The sequence below is a fragment of the Thamnophis elegans genome, chromosome 2 (genome assembly GCF_009769535.1).
Source record: "Thamnophis elegans isolate rThaEle1 chromosome 2, rThaEle1.pri, whole genome shotgun sequence".
In the NCBI taxonomy this organism is placed as follows: domain Eukaryota; kingdom Metazoa; phylum Chordata; class Lepidosauria; order Squamata; family Colubridae; genus Thamnophis; species Thamnophis elegans.
The window spans coordinates 57,820,562-57,839,153 of record NC_045542.1 but is presented as its reverse complement, the minus strand read 5'-3'; the positions used below and the strand labels follow the sequence as shown (position 1 = coordinate 57,839,153).

Genomic DNA, 18,592 nt, shown 5'->3' with positions numbered 1-18,592 from the left:
AAGGGATTTGATTGAGGCTCTTGAGACTCATCTACATGGAATTTCCTTGCAATTGCTCTATATAATGTAATGTAAGACAGTCCTCAATAGATCATGTAAAAATACTCTCCTCAATACTTTCTTACTGGATGAGAGTTTAAACAGAGAATCCAGCCTGTTATAAAGATACTTCAGTCTTGTTGGTACAATGTGGAGATTGCATCCATGGCAACAGATACAGTGTTAAGCCAGTAGACAGAGAAATGTACTTGTGATTAAGAAGCTTTCTAGGCCCGCTAAGGTTTTACTGACATTACATTTAAACTGAGTTTAATTCTGAGAAAGTGATTTTTGTGCCATTAGGTTATAAATGTTCTACACTTCTCACATTGTGGCAACCAGATATGAGGGATGTCTTTGTTGTCTCCTGGATGTCAGTATTGCAAGGGTGTTAACATCATTTTCTAAATCTGTTTCATTTTTTTCTATTTTTACTTCTTGTTGATGACCTTTCTGGATAGTTACCTGCATAGCTGACTTTCCAAGAGGAAATTGGTAAATCTAAGCAGATTTGAATGGATGCCATGTTTTTAAAATATGGTTTAGTTTTGGCCTAAATGGCCTACATTTGCTTTGGCCTAGTTTTTTCCTGGAACTTTCAGTATAAATCTTTATTCTTCTGTTCTTTGTAGTCAGGTTCTGAAAAGGCATATATAAAAATAAATGTGAATACATAGCACTTCCCCCTTGTCTTTCCATGTCATGCATGAGTGTTTATTCAAGAGTTTCATGTAGACATATACCAGCAACTAGAAAGAATAGGGATAAAAGAATGGTTCTCATTATAGGTAGGTGTAAATGTAGAGTTCCCTGAGGATCTAGATTGGAACTGTGCTTTTTAATTTGTTTGAAAATTATCTGGATTTAGGAAGGAGCTGGGTGACAGCCACATTTGTGGACCACATTATGTAGGGAGAGTAGTTTTTTTAAAAAAAAAATGCATGCATGAAATATTTAACCAGATTAATACTAATAAAGATTTTACAGAGTTTGTATATTCAACTACTAGGTCTGCTTAACTGACTTAATTAAGTTAACACCCTGCCAAAGGAATCAAATTGCTGGAACAATTTTCCACATGAGAGAAAACCTTTGAGGGTTAGCAAGGAAGGCAGGATTAGGGCCAGAGGCACATCTGAAATATTCAGAGGGTTTGGACACTCTGAAAACGGCTGCCATCATAGACATAAAATACCCATTTTTCAGAACACAAAGTAGCCCCTGAAATTTTCTTTACCATTACAAAGAGGTCCAAATGACTAAAGCAGGTATTTGCAAATGCTGCCTTTCTATTAATTATTATGAATTAAGGTAAACTTGGTAAAGAGGAGCAGGGAGCCTGGTGGCCACCAACAAAAATGACTGTGGGCAAATTGATGCTTGCAGATTTTACCTTCCCTGTCTCAGAAGCTAATGTAAGATTTTAAAAAAGAGTCATAAACATCATTGAATGAATCAGAAGATTGGGAGATATTGAACAGATTAAAAAGTTCTTATTGGTACATCGAGTGGTTAAAATTGAAATTCTGTGCCACAGGACAGCTCTCAGGTTTCCAACAGGTTTTTGATCTGATCATGCGTAGCTTCATAAGGTTTCTGAATTTGAGCAACTTTTAGCTTGGATTAACTATGCTAGTGATGGCTAACATTTTCATTGCTATGTGCCAAAAGCGTGTATATACCCATAATGCAATGTACGTGCATGCCCTGTGCATGTGTGCATGACCCTTGCATTCGCCCCCCACATGCGTGTGTAAAACTCCCCCCGCATGGCTCACCTTGCCCTTCACATGGCAGAGACCTGAAAACCAGCTGGCCGGTGGAAGGTGTGTACGCATGCGTGGTGGAGCTGAGCTTGGGCGTGCCTGCAGAGAGGGCTCTGTGTGCCGCCTATGGCACGCATGCCATAGATTCACCATCATGGATCTATGCTATTAGAAATTACAGGAGCCAGTGATAAAGAGCTAATAGTCAATTTCTTAGTTTGGGACAACAATTCCATAAACTCTTTTCACCAGGGTTAAAGATTGACTATATATGAATTACATCAAGACTTTGATCCATATCACAATAAGGCAGAAAGGGTTATAAGATGTGAAATTTTTGAGTAAATAATTATGTTCATTTCATGGGGTGATGTGAAGCACTTTTTAAATATGTTGGCATCGTTATTGTGATTAACAACAGTGATTAACAACAGTGATATATTTCTTCTTCATAATGGAGGAGTCTGGCATGATGTCCATACAGTCATTTATTACTTTTACACTTAGTTTATTCTGGAACCTTGGGTGCTAAATTCATGTTATTGGCTTATAGATTTCTCACATCCCTAGTGGCTGTAATGGATGGCCCTGTTTTAAGATATTGCAGGAGCCAAGTCTTCCAAAGCTTTTATTTAATAGAAGAATTCTTGTATCAAGGAATAAGATGAGATCATGACAAAGAGGCCTTGCCAACAAAGGGGAAAAGAACCACGACAACTTGCAAACTTTTTAAAAACCTGAAAGTACGATGTCATTTTGCAGTAAGAGGCCCTTAATTTTACAGCGATGAGTAAATAATTATTCTTATGTACAAAGAGAAAAAAATGGATTTTTTTTCCAGACTTTGTCTCCTTTATATTTTAAACTTGTGGGAGCCTGTTCATCCCTCTCTAGCACAGGGGCTACAGACAACCAAAATAGAGCTAAGCTTAACTACAGTAGGATTCACCACCAGCATTGCCAGAGAATCCACAACTATTTGGAAAGGTTCAAATCAAAATATGGCTTAGCATGAGGATTAATTTGAAGGCCAGGAAGTGGCAAACTGGATAGCAGTGAATCATCAGGAACTGGGCAAGTTAGAAACTCGGCTAATCTTGCTCTGTGTCAATAGCTTAGTACCTGCAGTGTGACTTTCAAATGCCAAACTATTCTTATACTTTCCAGATTTTTTAATCAATACATTGGACTCCCCTGACTAAAATGTAGTTATTTCAGCAGTCTTTGAGGGAAATTTTGGTAATTGCTCCTTCCCTCCCTCATTTTTTGATCTAACAGTATTACCACCACTCCATGTTATAAATCTGGAATCCCAAGACAGGTTGAGTACCTGGGTTTCTATCAATTCACATTTTAAAATGCTTTTGATAACTTAGCATTTAACATGGTACCAAGCTGATCAGATTACAAACTATCCTCAGTAGATGATGTGAATACCCAGAGATAAAACACAGACTTTAAAAAAAAAAAAGCTGTTCTATAACATGCTACAAGATAAAGCAAGGTAAAATCCTAAACTAAGAGAAAAGAATGAGAAAAGAGATTGAAAAAAGATTATTGGCGGTTATCCCATTTGTTAAATTTATATCCCACTTTGTATATAAAGTGAAGTATATAAATTTATATCCCACTTTTTATATAAAGAGAAGACTCACTGGAGAAGAGCCTAATGCTGGGAAAGATTGAGGGCAAAAGAAGAAAGGGACGACAGAGAATGAGGTGGCTGGATGGAGTAACCGAAGCAGTAGGTGTGAGTTTAAATGGACTCCAGAGGATGGTAGAGGACAGGAAGGCATGGAGGAACGTTGTCCATGGAGTTGTGATGGGTTGGACATGACTTCTCAACTAACAACAACAATTGTACACAAATGCATCTCCTATTTTTTTCTCACAAGCACTATCCTTTAAACCAGTGGTCCCCAACCTTTTTATCGCCGCGGACCAGTCAGCCTTTGATAATTTTACCGTGGCCCGCTGAGTGCGCGCAGGGGTGGGGGGGCGTTGTTCTGCAGCGATCATGGCCCCCAGCCATTAATGTCTAAACTGCTGCAAGATATACTTAAATATTGATAAAATGTGAGGGGGTGTACTCACTTCTGTGATATCTATCCATCCATGTCTGTCTCTGTCTCCGTCTCTCTCTGCGTATGTATGTGTGTATGCATGTATGTGTATATATCCTCTATCTATCTATCATCTATCTATCTATTTATCCATCCATCCATCCATCCCTCTCTATCTATCAATCACCTATCCACCATCTATCTATCTATTCTAGCTGGCTGGGCAATTTGGGGAGTTGAAGTCCAAAAGTGTTAAAGTTGCTGAGATTGAGAAATGAGGACGAAACAAAAGGGAAGAGAATGAAACAAGGTCGTAGAGAGAGATTGCAAAATGAAAGGGCAACTTCTCTTTTTATTTCCTTCCACCCCCACCACCCCCACCGTGCCTCTCTGGCAATTGGCTGCCCAGGAGGTGGGGAGGGGAAGATGTTTCACAGACAGCTGCCACCCGCCCATCTCTCTCTCTCTCTCTCTCTCTCCACCTCCCCATCTGACCTCGGCTGCTCCACGGCGGAGACCCCAGAAGGCAAGCAAAAAAAGGGGGGGGCTCAGGAGTGGGGGAAGAAAACAAACCCCATCACGTTCCTATCTGTGAAAGCTCCCCGCTCCCTTCCTGGGCAGCCAATTGCCAGAGAGGCAGTGTGTGTACGTGTGTGTGTGGGGGGGGGTTGGCAGCCCGCGGCGCGCCTAGTCCGCTGTGGAACGCGCTGCCACCCGCCCAGCGCTCGCTCTCTCTCTCTCTCTCTCTCTCCCCTCCCTCCAATCTCCCGCTTCTGCTTCGGCCGGCCAGCAACTTGTCCCCGCTTGCCCGGGGACTGGCCTCTGATTGGCTGGCGGGGAGAAAGCCTCGCCAGGGAAGGAGGCAAGGACTCCGCGGTGATGTCATGGGGACGGCGCCCCCAGGTAGCGGCGAACCGAACGCGCTCCGTCTCCATGGGCTACCAAGGCGGCCGGGCGGGCGGCCGGGGTGGGTGTGGGGTTTGGACCGGAGAGGCGGCTCTCAGGTTCGAGTCCCGGGGTTGATCTCAGGCTGCGCGTGTGGGTGAAGAGGCAGCAGGGATCATGGCCCCCGGCCGCTGCAGCGATCATGGCCCCCGGCCGCTGCGCGGCCCGGTGCCAGGTACTCCACGGCCCGGCACCGGTCCGCGGACCGGGGGTTGGGGATCACTGCTTTAAACCTTTCCTCCTTTCCTTCCCTTCCCTTCTGTATCTATGAAGATATTTTGATTATTTTAATTATGTGCATTAATAATAGACCAGTGAATGTATTTTATTGACTGGCGGCTTGGTTTTCCACTAACAGGTTCAGAGACCATTCCCAATTATCCCAGCAGTGTGATGGATGCCACTCGAGATGCTGGCCTCAAGCCAGTTGCACCAGCAAGGACAGAGAAGCCAGCTGCCGATTTTGCCTATGTTGGGATTGATGCCATCCTCGAACAGATGCGAAGGAAAGCCATGAAACAAGGCTTTGAATTCAACATCATGGTTGTTGGTAAGTCTCCTTACCTTGGTGTGACTGGGGGAGGCTACATTTGTCATGCTAGCTAAGATTCTTGACAAGGGTACCAAAAGTAAACACTTTGATTTCCTTCCACCATCCTATTTTTACCTGTCCACTCCAGGTGGTTTTCTTTTCACCCATGTGTATGAACAACAGTAACTAGCATTTGTGAATTCTTAAGGTAATGTAATTTGTTAAATGATTCTGTGGATTACTAAAATAGATGTTTTATACTCTGAATGTCAAGGTGATTGTGTTTTCTCTAATCAGCCTCTTTGTCCTGACTGGAGCATCAAACGTCAAGGACATGTGGCCTTTAATCAGCCATTTCAACTTTGATAAGCAGCTATGCTGCTTGGCATTCTATGACTGAATTTCTTCCACTAAAAACAAAACAAAAGTCTTGTGTGCCATTCTTGAAGGTTATTTGAAGGTGCTGTACAATTCTCCTTTAAAAGAAAAAAATCACTCTGTAATCTCCTAAAAGTAACAGAGGTTGTTAAAAAATACTGCTTATAAGCATTTCTTATCTAAACAATGACTCACTTCCTTTAGTCCCTTCTTAACCAGTCAGAGTGGATAGTTAATCCAAAGTTTTCTCTCATTAGATTCAAGTCTGTTGACCCAACATCATAGCTCTGACTTCTTGCCCCTCTGTTCTAAGCCCCATATTTTTTATTCTTTTTGTTCATGCTTCATCTTCTTCAACATTAAGGCAGTGGTGGGATTCAGCCAGTTCACACCACTTCGGGAGAACTGGTTGTTAACTTTCTGAGCAGTTTGGTGAAAGAAATCATTAGGGCAGAGAACCAGTTGCATCCCATCACTAAGCATTAAGGGTGTGTTTAAAGAACCTGATTTTAAAAATTCTTGCAAAATCTAGCAAGTCTAGCACTTAATGCCATATCAGCTTCTGATTCTTGAAGATAGCATGGTACACGCCTTGCAAAAGTTGATTTCCACTCCCTCGTTAGGTTGTGGCTTGCAGCTTTCTCTGATGCTTTGATAATAGGGTAAACATGTTTCTTAAGGACAACAGCAAAGACTAATAACAGAACAGGTCTGAAAGATAAAAGTGTTTACCTGAAAAGGCAAATAAAGACATCCTTCAATTTATGCATTTACTCTATAGTTAGACTTCACATAGTAGGAAGAGTGAGTGTTGCTGAAGAAGAATCTGCCGATCACAGACTGTTCTCGTCAGCTAAGTATAACATCACCCTCATTTGTGTATGTTAGTTCAGGGAAAGTATTTTCCTTTCAATATTCTTCCATGGGAACAAAGGACTTCTTTCACTTTTGGGAGAGGGGAAGGAATGTGTTGCTTCTACATCCACTGCTTTCAACTTTGAATTAAGAAGTGATACAGGAACAAGTAAAAAGAGACTTTGCTCCACCAGAAGCTACATTCCTATGAGTGGTTGACTGTGAGCAATAGAGAACAAGTAATGGTGAAGGGGCCGACCTAGAAACCAGGTGACTATGAGTTTTAGACCTACCTTAAGCATAGCAATAGCAATAGCAATAGCAGTTAGACTTATATACCGCTTCATAGGGCTTTCAGCCCTCTCTAAGCGGTTTACAGAGTCAGCATATTGCCCCCAACAACAATCCGGGTCCTCATTTCACCCACCTCGGAAGGATGGAAGGCTGAGTCAACCCTGAGCCGATGAGATTTGAACAGCCGAACTGCAGAACTGCAGTCAGCTGAAGTGGCCTGCAGTGCTGCATTTAACCACTGCGCCACCTCGGCATAAAAGACAGCTAGGTGACTTTGGACTAATTCCTCTCAGTCCAAGTCATGTCAGGGTTGTTGGAAAATAGGAGACAGAAAAATTAAGCATGTTTTCTACCTTGAGTTATAGATTTTTTTAAAAAGTGGGATAATATTACAATAATTTCCCTAAGCCAGTGATGGGCAACCTTTTTGGCGTGGTGTGTCAAAAATCGGCAAAAAATGGAGCATAACTCGCGTTGTGTGTCACTTCGACAAAAACATAATTTTGCGCAATTTATAGTTTAAACTACAAAAATATATAATTGCAATATAATTGTATTTAATAAACCAAAAACAAATTATTTAACATAGCTGCTTAGTAACTTCTTTGTTCATCAGTCGATTTCGTATGTTGCCCTTGATATTATTATCAGTATCACTTACCAACGGTCCTGCTTAGCAACCAAAATGTTGGCTCAGAAACTCTGGCATTGAAGCGTGCAAGTCTTAAAGCTGTCAAGTTACAAGACCCTTGCACCCCTAACCCTTTAGGAAAAAAACCCCAGGGGTCTTCAAACCTGACAGCTTTAAGCCTTGTGGACTTCAACTCTTCAACTAAAAGAGAGACTGATAAATATTAAAAAAAATAAAACCAAAAAGCAGCTACTGCAGTGGCTTAGAATTTTACTCAATTACTGTTGAGCCCATGGAAAGTTCTGCAGCCCCAGGAGCAAAGGAAGGGGGACGGAGAGAGAGAGATTGGCTGTTTGGGGTGCTTGAAACCACCTGGCCCTCCCCAAAGGAAACCCTCATTTGCAGGATGAGCCTCGACTGGCTCTGCCCAGCGGGGTTACCCCAAGCGCCATTGGGCAGCGAGGGATGCTTATCCTTTTTCCTTCGGCTGCTTCAGCTGGGACTTCAGACACCCCAAGGGAGGGACTTTATCGGGCCTCCCCCTCCCCACCCTTTGAATGAAGGTGTGATATGGCTCCTCCATCCCTGCTCTTTAACCCAGCCAGAATTACAGGAGGGCTGCCCCCGTTCTGCTTTCCGGGGTGGATCTTAGCCGAGGGACACCAAGACCCCAGAATGGGTGGGGGGTGGGGGAAGAGCTTCTTGACGGAGGCCACGATCGACTTTTGGAAGTTGTGTTTTCATAAAATAAGATTAACCTTTGGATGTGTTTGTTCCGCTCGGCCAGCGGCGTTTTCTCCCACTTAATCCCGGCGGATCCTGATATCTGAGCTGGAAAACTGCAACCCCCCGGAAATGATGACGCCCCGCTGAGTAGCTGGGACTTGCAGAAAAAGGCTGCAGAGAGAGAAGCGTTCGATCCGTAATCCGTCTGTGGGGGGCGCTGGGGACAGGCCGGGCCCCTTCTTCCCACCTCTATCCCCCCCCACTCTTGAGGGACAAGCCCTTTCCCCTGTCCCAACGGTGGAATTTGAGGCTACCTCTGCTTTCCCTCTCCCTCCCTCAGTTGTGCAGCAGCGGCAGCGGCAGCTCTCAGCCTGGGCGGCAGCGTCACACAGGCTGTGGAAGGAGGAGGAGGAGGAGGAGGAGGAGGAGGAGGAGGGAACCAACCAAAGAGAGGCTTTTACCGGGTCTGCGCCCCACAGCCAGGACCGTCCTGGCGCCTCAAGCCCCGTTTCTTCCTGCAAAGCCCTTCTGGCGTCAAGCGGAACTCTCGGGTTGCCCGAAGGGCTTTGCAGGAAGAAACGTGGCTTGAGGCGCAAGGACGATCCTGGCTGTGGGGCGCAGACCCGGTAAAAGCCTCTCTTTGGTTGGTTCCCTCCTCCTCCTCCTCCTCCTCCTCCTCCTCCTTCCACAGCCTGCGTGACGCTCCGCCCAGGCTGAGAGCTGCCGCTGAAACAAGTTTGGGGAGCATGTGCGTGTCACCCGAAATGGCTACGCGTGTCAGCACTGACACGCGTGTCATAGGTTCGCCATCACTGCCCTAAGCAGTTCTATACCTATTTAGAAAATAGGTTTTTTTTTCTTTTTAAAAAAAACTCTTCTGAAGTGACATCTCCTACATGATTGTTACACTGACGCATTATTCATCATGATTAAAAAGACAACAGGAGATATTGGTATTGTATGGCCAGTTTAATGGAGCAACCTCATTAGTTTTTGTTTTGGTAAATAGATGATTTGTGGCTGGCTATACTAGGTCATTGGGGGCAATGGTTGGGATTCAAATCCAATATTTAGAATGGAATAGAACAACAGAGTTGGAAAAGATCTTGGAGGTCTTCTAGTCCAAAGCCCTGTTAGGCAGGAAACTCTACACCACTTCAAACAAATGATTATCCAATCTCTTCTTAAAAACTTCAAGTGTTGGAGCATTTACAACTTCTGGAGGCAAATTGTTCCACTGATTAATTGTTCTGTCAGGAAATTTGAGGGGCTCCTACAAAAATGAGGGAGTCAAATCTATTTTCCAAAGCACAAAAAAGGCACAGAAAGAAACAATAGATGACAACTATCCAAAGAGAGAACAACCTAGGACTAAAGAGAAATTTCCTAAGAGTGAGACCAATCAATCAATGGAATAGCTTGTCTTCAGTTGTTGTGAGTCACTAGAAGCTTTCAAAAAGAATGAGGGAAGTACATCCCAAACGAATAGTGCAAGAAACCACTAAAACAATGCAGAAATCTTAAAACAGTCATTCCCCTTTTTAAAAAAGTCAACTCCAAAGCAAACACAGCAGCTGAGAGGAAAACTAAGAGCAGCCGCTCATACTAATTGAAAGGCTGCCAAAAACATTAACCCTTCCAACTCTATTATTCTATGTTCTCCAAGTTCTAAATTGAGTGCTTCACAACAGAAGCAATACAGCTGGCTGGACCACACATGCATTAAATTCACAGCCTGTATGATCAAGCTGCATCATTGTCCCCTCCTGTATCTTTTTCCCCAGGAAGAAACAAGAAATAGCCAACATTGCATCAGCTATAAAAGGTCTTGGGAAACTCACAGAATTGTTACTTAATATTCTTTATAAATGAAACATTTTCATTTATAATGAAAATGTTTGTAATCTTGTTCTTCTTCCTGAATGGAAGAGGTTAATCTCATCCCTAGATGGGTGATTGATGGATTTCCCTGCCCTAATCCTGTCCTTTTCTGTTGTTTATTGACTTGATTCAGCGTGAATCTGTTGCATTGCAGCTGCAGCTGTTAGGTGGTTCTTGGCTGTCTACCCAGAGCTATTAACTGAAGGGAGAGACAGGGGAAAAAACCTCTCTTGCACTTTATTTTTAGCCAGTTCTCCAAACTGCATCAGCAATTCAGTAACAGTTCAGGAGAGCCAGTGAGAACTGGCTGAACCTGTGATTGGGGGGGGGGGGGGAGAGAATGAAATTATCAAGGGAAAAAGGAATGAGATCAAACATAGAATGGTGGCTCAAATTTCCCAATGATCTAGGGATACAGAGTGAAAATACTACAATGAACTGTGACTATTAACAGGTGAAAATGTTTTTGTGAAAACAGGCCAAGGCAGGGAACAAAGACAGATGAGCTGCAGCTTACATTACAAAATAATTAAATTTGCTTTGTGGGGAAAACAGAAGAGAATATTTCATTTCCAAATTTATTAGTCATTCCTGCTTTACCTGATTGCCTTTTGGTAATTCTTGCTCACCCGGACTTATCAGTGAAATGGTTTATTTCAAGTTTGGTTTAAAATTTGAAGATAACTAAAATTCTCTGCTTTGTTCTCCTAATCATTTATAGCCCAATAGTTAAGTGCCATCTTTCTAAGATTCTCTAAAAAGAGTTGTAGTGCATTTTTTTCATTCTTCTTTTTCTAGGATTTTATTGCAGACTGGGTGCATATACTATTCAACAAATATTTAGCTCCAGATGCTTAGCAGATTAACCAATGTAGACAGTTGACATATATTTGAGGATGGTTAAAACTGCAGTTTTGATGTACATATTAACTGAATACTTGACTGTTAAAAATACTGTATTTTTAGACTATAAGACTCTCCGGACTATAAGATGCACCTAGTTTTTTGGGAGGAAAACAAGAAATTTTTTTTGCCTCTGCCTCTCAGCAATTTGGCCCCTTGAAGCAAACAGCCTGGTAAGCTTCAGCACATCAGCTGATTGGTGGTTGGTTTAGCATGAGCAGCTGATTGACAGTTGGATCAGCCACCCGGAATACTGCCTATCAGCTGTTCCAGGCTGCAGGGATCACCACCGGCCATTGCCGCTTATTGCCGCCATCACCTATCGCCACCTCTGCATGCCCCATTTTTTACCTCCTTGCATCACATTTTTGGCCCATTCCAGGCAGCGGGCATCACTGCTACTGCCACCTGGAACTGGCCAAAAATGGGGCATGCGGAGGCCAAAAATGGGGCATGCTGAGGCGGCGATACATGGTGGTAGCGATGGGTGGTATCAATTCCCGCAGCCTGGTACAGCTGATAGTGGTATTCTGGGAGTCTGATCCTACCACCAATCAGCTGCTCATGCTAAATCAGGCTGTGCTGAAGCTGACCATGCTTTTTGCTGCAAGGAAGCAAATTGCTGGGAGGCCAAAGGGTAGGGGCCGGTGGGTAGGTGGGGCTTCGGTAACATTTGCTCTATACGATGCATAGATATTTCCACCCACATTTTTTTTGGGGGGGGGGATTGCATCTTATACACCAAAAAATACGGTACTTTGTTTCATTTCCTTGAAGGGGTGGGTGCACCGTTTTTAATAAAATCTCAAAAAGTCCTGGCTCAAGCAGATTCAGTATGCTTAGGAAATGAAGCATTCAGTGTAGAATTTTTCTGTCTTTATTTGTGGCTGTTTGGAAGGCAGTGCCAGAAATATAGCCGTATATCTGGTTTCCTGGTTCCGTTGACACTCGTAAACTTTTCATTTCTCTTACTGCTTTTTAATATTCCTAGGAAGATTGGATTCATTTCTGTGTCTGCTTATTTTTACGGCTGAACAAAATTGTGTGCAAAATTAAAACTCCACAATTCTTATACCAGCATTTCTTCCATGATAATCTTCTCACTGTTTATACTATATAGTTATATACATGTACAGTCTATTAAATCAGGCTGTAGAATCAGGACAACTTTTCTGTGGCTGTCCCCCCTCTGACATTCAGACGGGGCCCATCCTATTAGCCCTTCAGAGGCATGTGAAAACTTGGCATTTCACCCAGGCTTTGGATAGGGCACAAGTGAGCCCAGCAAATTGTATGGGGAGATTATGTGATATTGTGGTGCTGTATTTGGGATACCTAGTATTGTTGGGGTTACTTTATAATATTCTGGTTTTATTTAATGTTAGCGTTGAGCTGCCTCAGATTATCTTGCATAATATAAGGCAGCCATGTAAGTTTCTAAATAAATAAATATGAACATAACTATAAGTACAGGAGGAAGGTTGGAATTAAATTGGGTTAAAGTATGAAGCTTTATTACTCCTCAGTTGGCCTTGTGCTATAGGGTATCTCTGCAAAAGAATTAAGAGTTTTGCTGGGCCTTTAAAAATGACTGTTTGGTTATATCAGTTTATGCCTTGTGGCAGAGACTAATACTGTATATTACAGTTTTGAAAACAATATGTGATTTATTGTCTACCCTTTGCAACTAAGCAAGATGAAAAATAAACTTCTTTGACTAAATATATACTCTACTATTCCTAACAGGGCCTTCATTTATTTTATAACCTTTCTGTGTCACACTTTCACACAGGATGATTTATTTATATATTTTACCCATTCACGTAGCTGCCCATTTTCTAACCAATTCTAGGTGGCTCCCAATCGAACATTAAAACAATATATGGACCTTGGGCTCATGTCTTATAAGCAGAGGGCCTCTTGGGGTAGCTTCAGTGTTGTTTTCATTTGCTTATGGTCTTCTATTATCTTCCTTATCTCCCATTTGGTATTCTGTCTGCTGTGACTGAGGCTGTTCTCACCATTCTGAACTCTCTTCATTCCCCACCCACGTTTTATAGTAAAATAAAACTTGTGCCATTAGTTAAAGTATAACATATTTTATGTGATTAATTGTGTTAGACCAAATATTTATTTACTTTTCTAACCACATCCCCATTCTCTTTGGGTGATCTGTATACTGTGTAATTCAGTGTCCATGCATTAATAACCTAACAATGAAAAACAATAAAAGCAACTTTCTTCCATCTAGTGCAGTGATGGTGAACCTATGCCACGCGTGCCACAGGTGGCACACGGAGCCATTTGTCAGTGCATGCAAGGCGCTGCCCTGTGGCCAGCTGAGTTCACCCTTTTTTAAAGCCATTTTCACCCTCCCCAGGCTCCAGAGGCTTTATAGGAGCCTGGGGGGCGAAAAGAGCCTCCCCTCCCCCCCCTGAGGCCCTCCGGAAGCTTCATGAGCTTCCCTGAAGCCTCCGGAGCGCAAAAAACCGGCCCTATGAGCAAAACGGAAGTTCGGGAACGGACTTCCAGTTTGCTCAGAGTGTCATTTTGACTGCTCCGGAGGCTTCAGGGAAGCCTCCTGGAGGTCCCTGAAGCCTTCGGAGGGCTTCCGAGGGGCGGGGGACGCTCTTTTCGCCCTCCCCAGGCTCCTATAAAGCCTCTGGAGCCTGGGGAGGATGAAAAAAGCATGCAAAAAATGGGAGGAGCGCCTGTAGTGCATGCATGCGCACTGGGGGCATCACACATTGTATTATGGGGGTGGCACGCCCGCACACGACCCCTCCTATGCTCCCCCTACTTATGGCACAGGAGCCAAAAAAAGTTTGCCATCACTGATCTAGTGCTTTCCAAATCATTGCTTTTTTACAGCAAGGTGTTGGTAGTACACACTCATAATGTGCTTTTTTTTTAATTACAAGAGGTAAATAAAGGTTAGAAATAGGCATTTTAAAATGTTTCTTGATTTTGACGTTAGAAGAACCTGACAGTTGATATTTTTGTAACTCATACATGCAGGTTACATTTCCTGTGTTCTGTGCAAGTCTTAACCACTATGGCAATCCCCTTAAACACCTCATCTAAATAATGGCATGCTCCTGTATTTTTTTTCACTGACATTTTTTTTGATCTTTTAACTTCTTTGAATTTTGTTTAAGTTGTGGTTTCACAAGACAATTGAATTCATTAAATTCCTGTCTGGACTTTCAAACCCAGAATTAGCATTTTGGTCTAACACTTAGTTGTCGTTTTCAGCTTGCTGAAAGGCAGAATTCATGAATAATTTTCAGAAATATGAGCTGTGTTCTCTCATTTTTAAAAGCACAGGTTTACTATACAAGAGAGTATCAATGAAAGGAATAATGTTTTTTGCATTTCTTTTTTTTTAACATAGAAGACTGTTTATTTTTTCATCACTCATCTCACACCGTTCTCTGAAAAATAAGATATATTTATTTGTCATCCATGCGTATTATTTCCACTAATAACAAGCATAGTGCTCCCATGCCGATAGCAACAGAGATAGAATGGGATTTCTGAAACCAACATGTAAATTTAGATGCCCTCCCCATTTATACAAAATCTCCAAATTTCCCTTGAAAGGAGGGAATGACATATCTTCCGATCAACTTCACAGCATACACAGTTTGCATAGTTTATACATGGACCACTGTGGCATTTTAAGTTGGAGACAGGGTGGCCTGGAATTCCTGTTAAAAAAGAATGTATTTTTTTGTAGGGTTCCATAGTTTATAAACTCTCAATATAAGGAGAAAATAATTTAATGTCTGTCAACCAATTTAGGGCACTGAAATACAAATTTTGGAAGTCAAAGGTTGCTCATTTATGAAGAAGGTGGGGATACTGAATTGGAAGAAGTTGAACATGAACTTCATTTGAAATGCTGTTGTGATTTTTAACTTATTTAACTGGGAATTAAAAACAACCGATTTAATTTAAGCCAAACTGACAATACTGCTTGTCTTCTAAAATTAGTCCATGGAGTTGAAGCAGAAAACCTATGGAATCCAAATGTTGCTGAAGAGTCACTAAGAGCTCCAGTCAGCATGACCAATTCCAGTGTGATTAAAAATGCCACTTTGAGCTTCTCCGATAACAGAAGGCATGCACATGTAACTCAAACAGAAACACTCTTCTTTTTTGAGTTATAAATTACGTACTTCTTTCTCCTTGAAGTTCTCTTAAAGAGATGAGAAGACTGAAATTGTTCTCCTAATGTAAGAAAACTTGGAGAGAACATTGTTTGCTTTTTCAAAAATAGGGCTAGAGATAGTCATGCAAATGACAGAATTGGAAAGAAGAGAATAAACCAGATTATAAGCAGAAGCAAATACCAGAAATTAAGCATGTATTATAAAAAATAAGATTCTCTTCTGTTTCTTAATTATCCTATTAATTATTATTCTCTTCTTTTTGCTTGTTTGGGGCCCGTAACGCAAACTTAACAAAGAGCTGCTGGTAATGTGGTCTTATATCTGTACTTCCTATGCCTTATATCTGGCGTACAGTTTTCCTTAATGCTTCTTTTGTAGAAACAACCATTTTGTTCATGAAACAGAACAATATAAATGTCATAAAAATATAATCCAGTCAAAAATCAAATAGTAGCAATCTCTGTGTGTATCATCACATGTTTTCCAAGGAGAGTCTGGATGCAGGGGTGAAATGCTACCAGTTCGGACCGGTTCGCCACAACCAGTAGTAAAAAAACATGCTACCGGATTGGGCGAACCAGTATTTCCCACAGTAAGCTGTGATGCGTGATTTATATTAGCCAGAAAGCAGAAACGTGTGCACGCACCCACATTTGCGAATCGGTAGCTAAGATTTCACCCCGTCTGTGTGTACTCAAGACTAGCCGTGGGATGGCTTCAGTAACAAAATGTGGCTTTCTGAAATTTATTTTCTGCTACCTTTTAGGTCAGAGTGGCTTGGGAAAATCAACTCTAATCAATACCCTTTTCAAATCCAAGATCAGTCGCAAGTCAGTGCAACCCAGTTCTGAAGAGCGTATTCCCAAGACAATTGAAATCAAGTCCATCACACACGGTGAGTGTTGCCAAAAGATGGTCTGCCTGGGTTTTTGTTTTGGTTTTTTTTTTGTGGAAAGTTAGCAGCCAGGGAAAGAGGGTCCATGGAGTCACCTTTTGATTGACTAAGATAGAAGATCCTTGAAATGTTAAAATGCTTAAACTTCTTTATCAAGGACATCTTTGATAAACATACATGTAAAGAAGGATTTCCCATATACTCATTGTGTTCATCCCAAAGTGATACGTTGCTATTTAACATCTTCACATTCCATTTCAGATATTGAGGAAAAAGGTGTTCATATGAAACTGACTGTCATTGACACTCCTGGATTTGGGGACCACATTAACAATGAGAATTGGTAAGGCACTTTCAATGGAGAAATGCACCAAGAACAAGGGGAGCGGCACTTCAAAAACTCCTGCTAAACAAAGTGGCTACTCTACTTTTTTTGGTTGTTGTTTTGTTTTGGCTGACACTGATTGACTGACTGACTTGGTGCAAAATCAGTTCAGACTAAACTTTCTTCCATCTGTGGGCTGAAAACAAAAAGAGAAGAACTTAATCGGGATAAGAGCAAAAATTATGCCAAAATTTATTGATTCTTCAAAAGCTAGGAAATTTTCTAAAGCAAACCGTACTTTACAGATATGGAAATTTGCAGTTACTTATACATCTTTTCTCATGAGGATTGGCTGACCAATTAAATTACTCAGAAAAGAACTACGATGGAATTCCTTCTATAACGTGTAGGAAAATGTGATGCCATGGTGCACTATTAGCAAAGGGTCACCTCCATGGTTGATGTGAATTATATGAGTGAAAGAAAGGACTCTTGAGAATACATCTTACTGTTTCCTTACTATTTTGCAAAGGATCTGGAATAAGGAATATCAAATGACATCAACCTTCCAAAGTCAACAAAACAATGGTGGCATGCCTCCAAATACAGCAAATGCAAATTAGCTTCAGATTTCATTCCTCTCTTAACTTTAAGGGGGCCTGCCTGTCAAAGAGCATAAGTAGAAATACAGGGGAGAGCTAAAGGCTGTATATTTCTGCAGTGAAGAGATGCTGATACTGAGCACTGCATGCTCGGGAAACTACATATATATATATATATGTAGCACAAATCAGCACAAATATAACATTTGTAACAAAAAGGCAACAGTAAAAAAAATATTGGGTTTCTGTCTTGATGGTCTCTTGTGACGAGCCGAAGGACAGAGAATGGAAGTGTGACCTTCCTCCCATATTTGGGCATACCAGGGGTTGTGACTTTAAATATATATATATATATATATGTGTGTGTGTGTGTGTGTGTGTGTGTGTGTGTGTGTGTGTGTGTATGTATGTATGTATGTATGTATGTATGTATGTCTTCATGTCTTCTTGTATTCGGGTCTTTTCCCGTATAAAATCCAGCATACCTACACCTGTGAAAATCTATGAAAACAAATATATATATATTTATATATATATATATATATATATATATATATATATATATATATATATATATATATATATATATATATATATATATATATATGTTTGTGTGTGTGTGTGTACGCGTATGTACACACACACACACACACACACACACATATTTGTTTTCATAGATTTTCACGGGTGTAGGTATGCTGGATTTTGCACAGGAAAAGACCCAAATACAAGAATACATACATACATACATACATACATGCATGCATGCATGCATGCATACATACATACATACATACATACTATACACACGCACATACAAATAAAGGTAGTTTATATATATGTATATACTGTATGTATTTATTTAGAGAACTTATATAGTCATGTATCTCATATTCTAAGTAGGTCAGTCAATAAAAACACAGTTAAAATAGAAGTACCTCCCTTCCTCATCCAGGTGGTAAGATCAACCGGCTTCCCAGCTCAACCCCCTCCTATCCCAATGCTCAAGTCAAGAGTCAGGGCTTCACAGTCATCTAGAAGCTAAAAGCATAGGGATCCCTTGGGTGTCAGGTGAAGGGCTGGTCCAAAGAGCTGTGTGGCCACCATGAAGGTGCATCTTCAAGGTTCCATCAAATGATAACATTAAGGGTAGGGACCTGGAGTGTATCTACCCTGTCTAACTTTTCATAGCAAGCATTTGAGAATTTTTGTTTGCAAACACTGGGTGGCTGTGATGTGCCTCTGCCAACAAGCAACAATCTGCTGTATCTCCTGAAAAAGCCCAAAATGGAAATGTTAGCCTTCCTAACAATTCTGTCAAAATGAAGTGGCTGATTTTTTAAATACTTTCTTATTGCTCATAATTGTATACTTAAATCAGACTGAGAGAGTTGATTCTGTGATTCTCTGCCCATGGACTTTTTCCTGTAAAGTGCTAGCAAAAGTACAGTGTATACAAACAAACATAATTAGCCAACGCCCTCTTCTTTTATTAAACTTGACGTGCTTAAAGAGAAAATCTAGGAGAAAACTTATGTGGTCCTTAGGAGTCAAAAACGACTTGATGGCAATCAATCGGTGC

General features: G+C 41.4%; 1 protein-coding gene across 5 annotated transcripts in view; it reads left to right on the top strand.

The window, feature by feature from the left end:
* The window catches only part of SEPTIN9 (septin 9), a 282,042-nt gene that overhangs the window by 243,263 nt on the left and 20,187 nt on the right, over window positions 1–18,592 (top strand). For all 5 annotated transcript variants that reach the window (XM_032209323.1, XM_032209327.1, XM_032209324.1 and 2 more), the window contains 3 exons: window positions 5,172–5,363; window positions 15,955–16,083; window positions 16,345–16,426. In XM_032209323.1, the coding sequence (XP_032065214.1) occupies window positions 5,172–5,363; window positions 15,955–16,083; window positions 16,345–16,426 (403 nt within the window). The remainder of the gene's footprint in view (window positions 1–5,171; window positions 5,364–15,954; window positions 16,084–16,344; window positions 16,427–18,592) is intronic.